The sequence below is a fragment of the Mobula hypostoma genome, chromosome 13, assembly GCF_963921235.1.
Source record: "Mobula hypostoma chromosome 13, sMobHyp1.1, whole genome shotgun sequence".
Classification (NCBI taxonomy): domain Eukaryota; kingdom Metazoa; phylum Chordata; class Chondrichthyes; order Myliobatiformes; family Myliobatidae; genus Mobula; species Mobula hypostoma.
Genome location: NC_086109.1, coordinates 38,816,011 through 38,822,010, shown reverse-complemented (window position 1 = coordinate 38,822,010; position 6,000 = coordinate 38,816,011). Strand labels below are relative to the sequence as shown.

At 35.4% G+C, this 6,000-nt stretch overlaps 1 protein-coding gene across 2 annotated transcripts in view; it reads left to right on the top strand.

Annotated features, from left to right (window-relative positions):
• The first annotated feature begins 640 nt into the window (after window positions 1-640).
• lad1 (ladinin) overlaps window positions 641-6,000 on the top strand; it is a 111,590-nt gene continuing 106,230 nt past the window's right edge. For both annotated transcript variants that reach the window (XM_063065560.1, XM_063065559.1), the window contains exon 1: window positions 641-861. In XM_063065560.1, the coding sequence (XP_062921630.1) occupies window positions 824-861 (38 nt within the window). In that variant the 5' untranslated portion in view covers window positions 641-823. The remainder of the gene's footprint in view (window positions 862-6,000) is intronic.

Genomic DNA, 6,000 nt, shown 5'->3' with positions numbered 1-6,000 from the left:
AGGAGTAACCAGTCTGTATACACTCTAATACTCCTGCATCTTTAACTCATAAATTCCATTTTGTGTAAGAATAGGTGTATTCTAAGTGAGTTAAATTTTATGAGACTCTTGTGAGTTTCTTCATAACCTTTAGTGCAGGTGGATTTTCAAAACTAAACAAAGAAAACTTCATACTTCCTGCAGCCCATTATCATGAAAACAAAATTGTTTTCAATCATTTGTGACTTCCTTTATAAAACCTAACATTGTGGACTCAACTTAGCTCGGTGTCAGTTATTCTAATATATTGACAATTAACCCACTATTTTAATACAAAAGAAAGGATAGAGTTTTTACGGAGTTGAGGTCTTTGCAGTAAATGATATAGTTCAGTAAGCTTAGTAATAAATAATAATGTTAGTGCTTCCATTTTTCTATGCCATTTCAAAATTATTTTAAGTATGATAATTTAAAAACAGGACAATAACAAGTGATCTAAATAGTTAACATCATCTAATAATTCATATTATTCAGTCAGCCTTTGTGGGTATTGGGTTTAGTTTAACACATTGGCAAATTCAGATTTTATAAAGTGCAGCTAATAGGTAAATTACAGTATGCAACACAACCAATAAGAAAGCACGTGATTCCACAGCAGGGGAGTACTAACTAGCGAAGGTGAAGGTGCACTTCACTAACTGAGTAAATACTATGTAGCTGTTGAGAAACAGTGAAGAAGGTTTATTTACTCATTGTTTGTACATTTCTTAAACTATATGGAACAATATAAAAACTAGCGCTGGAGATTCTTTTGACACGAAATTAACAAACCTGAGGGTGTAAAATGTCACTTAGTAGGAAAAATTGGAGTGCTCTCTCCAGGTAGGTGTCTTTTAATATTTAACACTTTGACTACTTCCGTATTAGTGCTTACATTTACACTTCCACTTTATAGGGCAACTTTTATGATAAGTAAAAAATGAAAAAAAACAAGTCTAGCAGCATGTAGTTTGATACATTGTAAAGGAAATGAAACCTGAATACTTTATATTAAGTCTCACCTGCCTTTTAAAATGCACCGATTGGTGGAATATCAGGCAGGTACGGTAAGAATGTAGAAACAATATTCACCAAGTAATCTAATGTCAAAATAAGCTTGAAGAGCTCACCTATATGATCTCTTTAGCACCTGAACCTATGAATTACTAGCCACCTGAGTATTCTACAATAGCTACTCTGTATATGATGAGCACAAACACACCAATTCATCCACGGAATTATTTTTCATGGAATAATGGTGATCATCTGTAAAGTCTGTTTATTTAGTGGTGCTCATACTCAAGTAAATGTGAATTTAAAAACATACAGATTGTAAGTCCTGTATATAATTCTGCATTTCAGCTTGCAAGTATCTTTATTAGGTCATTGAATTGGTAGATCAGCTTTATAAATTTATTTTGTATATTTCCTTTGTAACAAATCAGAGGCCGATAAAGTTACTGTGAAATTTGGTCAGTAGACGAGTGTAGACAACACAATTCTTCGTAGCAAATAGGATTGGCATTGTGTATGATTGATATGGTAAAAGGTATCTTGTTTCCAGGAAATGGGAGTTTTTCTTCTTCAATCAATGAGGTTGACTCCAGCAAGATCTATATGGAATCTCATTTAAGACTAATAGTAATTTTTTGGTTTTGTATTATACATGTTGCTTGCTTATCTTTATACATCCGAGTTCTGAGAGAAGGCATTGATGCAGATCTGTAGTGTGTTTAGAGTCATACAACACAAAACAGGCCCTTTAAACCATCATGTCTGTGCTGATCATCAATCACCTATTCATAGTATTCCCTTTTACTAGTACTTTGTCTGTAGACTTCTATGCCTTGGTAAGACAAACACTCATCCAGTTTATAAATGTAGTCGGAATACCTGGCTCCACCACCTTTTCAGGCAGTGTATTCCAGATTGGAACCAGCTTCTTAGTGCAAGAAATGAGAGTGTATCTATTTAAAAATATTAAACTATGTTGAGTATACTGGGGCTTCTATGTGGCCGATATAAGGGAATCCAAATGTATGTAAGAAGCTATGTGAATGGGGTCATGGAATGATGGGCTGAACTACTCAAGATAGACAAATTTAGTTCAGATGTATCAAGGATCAGTTTTATTTGCCACGTACGTTTACAAGTATTAGGAATTTGCTGTGGTGTGTTGGCACAGCATGCAACAACAACAACATTCTACAACTATAAATAATAAAGAATTGTATAAAAAATGTTCAAGGTTAATCTAAGCTCTAAAGTCAGAGGTTATAGGTAAAGTTATGGAGATGGAATAATCTTTTTGTAATGAATCTCTCATTTAAAATCTAATCTCACAGTAGGCATAGTGCCTATGGACTAGTTTTGCTAACTTGCAGCCACTAATAATAAACCAAATAGCTGATTACTAAAGCTAACAAAACTGAACTTAATTGATTTAACTATGTTAAATCAGGTAGAGTCGATAATTGGCTTCATTTTTGTCCATTCATATTGCTGTTCAACAAACCTATTAGAGTTAATAGAATTTTAACATAATAAAGGTAAATAAAGTAACAAATCCAAATCAAACTAATAAAGTACATGGCAAATCATTCAAAATTATGTCAACATGATAGTCAATGGACGTGAAAGACACTGCATGTCTATATTTAAGAGCTAGCCATGTATACACCAAGAGTTTGCCATGTAAGCAGTCACCTCTTCTGGAAGAGGGCCAGAGGAGAGTGATACCCTCCCTGTAGAATGCAAACAGAAAGTTAAAATAAAATAAGGCTGTTGTAGTATTGTTATCTGATGACTATTTGCAAAATGGGTGAAGAACTTAACAGCCAAAAATCTTGCAGCCAAACTTAAGTTTTTAACTTTTGATATTATGACAAAGTACTATGTTAAGTATACTGGAAGATGTATGTGTAGGTATAGCTGTGATTGTACTCTGCAATAACATGTGACTTCAGTGAGCAAAATGTTCGTTGACAGCAGCTTTCATGGATTTTTTTTTTAACTTTAAGAATTGACCAGGTAATTGCTGATATGATAACATGAGCCCTTTGAACAGGTACAGACAACCTCACCCTACACTATGACATGTTACCAAGTCAGAATGAAAAATAATGAGCATAAGGAGGTGGATAATTTTGTAACTTCTGAAAGATTGCTTTTGAGTTCAAATCTAAACTTATTTCTCCACAAATCAGAATGAAGCATCCTTATACAAAAATATTAAATAGTTGTAGTTTGAGAAGAAACATTTTGGATCCTAAAGATCCAGGTAAATATAATCTTACAGCAGTTATGTAAATAGATGTTTGAAAATGTAATTTCCTGTTCCATTAGTAACATGAAGGATTTGATATATATTTCTCAATGGAAACGATGTTTTGAAAACACAGTTCTGTCACTGTGAAGTGAATGTCTTGCATAATCTAAGAAGAAGCAGGTTTTGGATGTATAATCCCCAGAAAGCCAAGAGAAACCAATATTGAAAAAAAAACATTAAATTTAATCTCTTAAATGCAGCAGTATTAGGCCAATTTTAAATTGGATTGAGCAGTTGAGCATCTTTATTTAACAAAAAACAACATATTCAAAGGCTAAAAGCAATTGAGTTACAAAATTCAGCTGTGTAACATGTGTGATTTGGGGCACTAGGAGTGCCAAATCAATTCCAAGTACACCCATTGCATTTGGGAGTCTTGGGTCAAATGTGTTGATGTAGTCATTAGCAAATGCACAGCTAAACGAGGTCAGAATTGTGCAGAGGAGGAATGAATCATTAATTAGCATGCAGTGTTTCTCTTAAACTTGCATGACTGAATGCATGTTTGGCCACAGAAAGGACTCCCTGTTGGTGTGGTTTGAAAAATTAATCATGTACACAGTAGATGCTGGTTGATTGCTTCTGACTGCTACATAATTTTGTAAATAAATGCCAGAGTTCTTTAATATCATTCAAGTCGACAGAGAATGATATAAGAGGTGGCGAGTGGGTTTGGCCCCACCAAGGTTTCTAGACCAACCTGTTAGTTCTGGATATAATGTTCTAGAAAGGGTTCTCTTTAGAATCAGATTAAGCAAAAATATGCAAGTAAGAGCAAGGTGCTGGAAGAGAGGAAGAGAAGAGTGAATGAAGGACTCTCAGCTGAAGGACATAGAGTATCTTTCATAGAGTAATTCTACTTATGCTGAAGAGCATTTGGTGAGGTATCTGTATCTTAGCAAGGATATGCATGTTGAAAACAGCCGGATGTTCCAAATATATGTACAAACTAGGAGCAGGACAAGAATTGCCTTGTCATTAGCTGGGTCTTGGTATGACAGACCAATATTTGCAGCATCTTGCAGGTTTATACAGGGGGTCATTTATGATCAGTTCAACTAACTACGTCTCATGCTCGCCTGCCAGAGTGAAAACTTATTTTTATAAGTATTGTGGGTGGGAAATAGGGTAAAATGTCATAGACTAGTAGCATGTTGTCTTGCAGTTAATTTAAGTCAAGGTTATGATTACCCTCTCTGGAAGGGCTGGAAGGGATCTCTGTCCCTCAGTTTCCAGGTCATGCAACATGCAAATCAGTCCCTGATAAGTTGGCAGCAAACATGGAAGCCCATTCTGTAGCAGGTCAACTGCCATTTGTATTTGAGAAGCATGACACACCAAAGAATTATTCCTGGTTGACAAAGTCAATGGGCTGATGAAATAGCCCATGTGAACGTGGGCAGTATGTTTACAATAAAAACATGCTTTTATTGTATTATTAAAACTTCTAAATCACTGTTCTTCTGCCTGAGCTGCTCAGGTGAAGCCCTGTGGCACTCAATGAATGTTACAGTCAGGCTGTCCATCTATTAATGTAAATACATAAGACAACTCCAGTTCCTCATTCATGAATGGTTCCACACTCTGCCTGATTTTGTTTGCAAAACATAGGTTGGTCCAAATCAAAAATAAAAACATCACCAAATATACAATCCAATGATACTCAAAGGAATAGGTGTGCCGTATTCCATAGAAATGATCCCTATGGGGTTGTTTTAATTGTTTGCCTTCCATTTGCTTTTGTTTCTTTTGGTGCTCCTTCACCCTCTTTTACCCCTTTGGCTTCAACAGAGTTGGTGGATGAGTTCTGACTTTCAGAGGAAGTCTGCACAAGACTTAGAGCATTTTGGGGCATAGCCCTGCATCACACTGCACCATCTTAAGGAGAGCATCAGGGAGTAAATCTGTGATTATTAGGCATGAGATCATATTCAGCAGAGAACATTGATAGGGGAACAATGGTGTTCTTGTGTTATAAATGCCTGAAGCTAGAGATACATTGGTGTTTGAGCTAAATGGATCTTTTGCCATCTCCCCTTCTACATTTATTATTTGCTGATGCAGCTTGCCATGGGAGTCCAATGATTTTTCTCACAAAAGTTTGGCTGGCCTTCTGAATTGTATATTTTATGCCATTGACTTTCTGTCAATCCCCCTATCAGAATACATTGTTAAGAATTAGTTCAATGATCAGTAAAAACTGATGCTATACTATTTTCTTTTTATCTCTGGAGAATTGTTATATGACCATGAAAAAGATACGGTTACTCAGATCTCATCAGGAATGCACAACTTTCAGTTTTAGGTGTAGTACTGATGAGAAGACATAATAGCTCAATAAGGGTATAAAATATGTGGTGCTAAATTAGGAGGATAGGTTTTATAATATCTTCTCGTATTCTCCTGATTCTAGAATAGTGAGGAGCGATGCAATGAATTGATAGAAAGGATTGGCTGGTGACAGTTTCAAGGGAAATGGAATGTAATTCTTGAACAGACTTCAGCCATGGCCATTAATATGTGCAGAGTAATGTCTGCAAAAACAAACAATAAGCCAATTGGACAGATGAAATACTTTTGATGCCATTAGTGCAAACTTGTTGATCATGATATCTCTACATTCCTCCTTAAAATGTACTGTAGAATTATTTTTT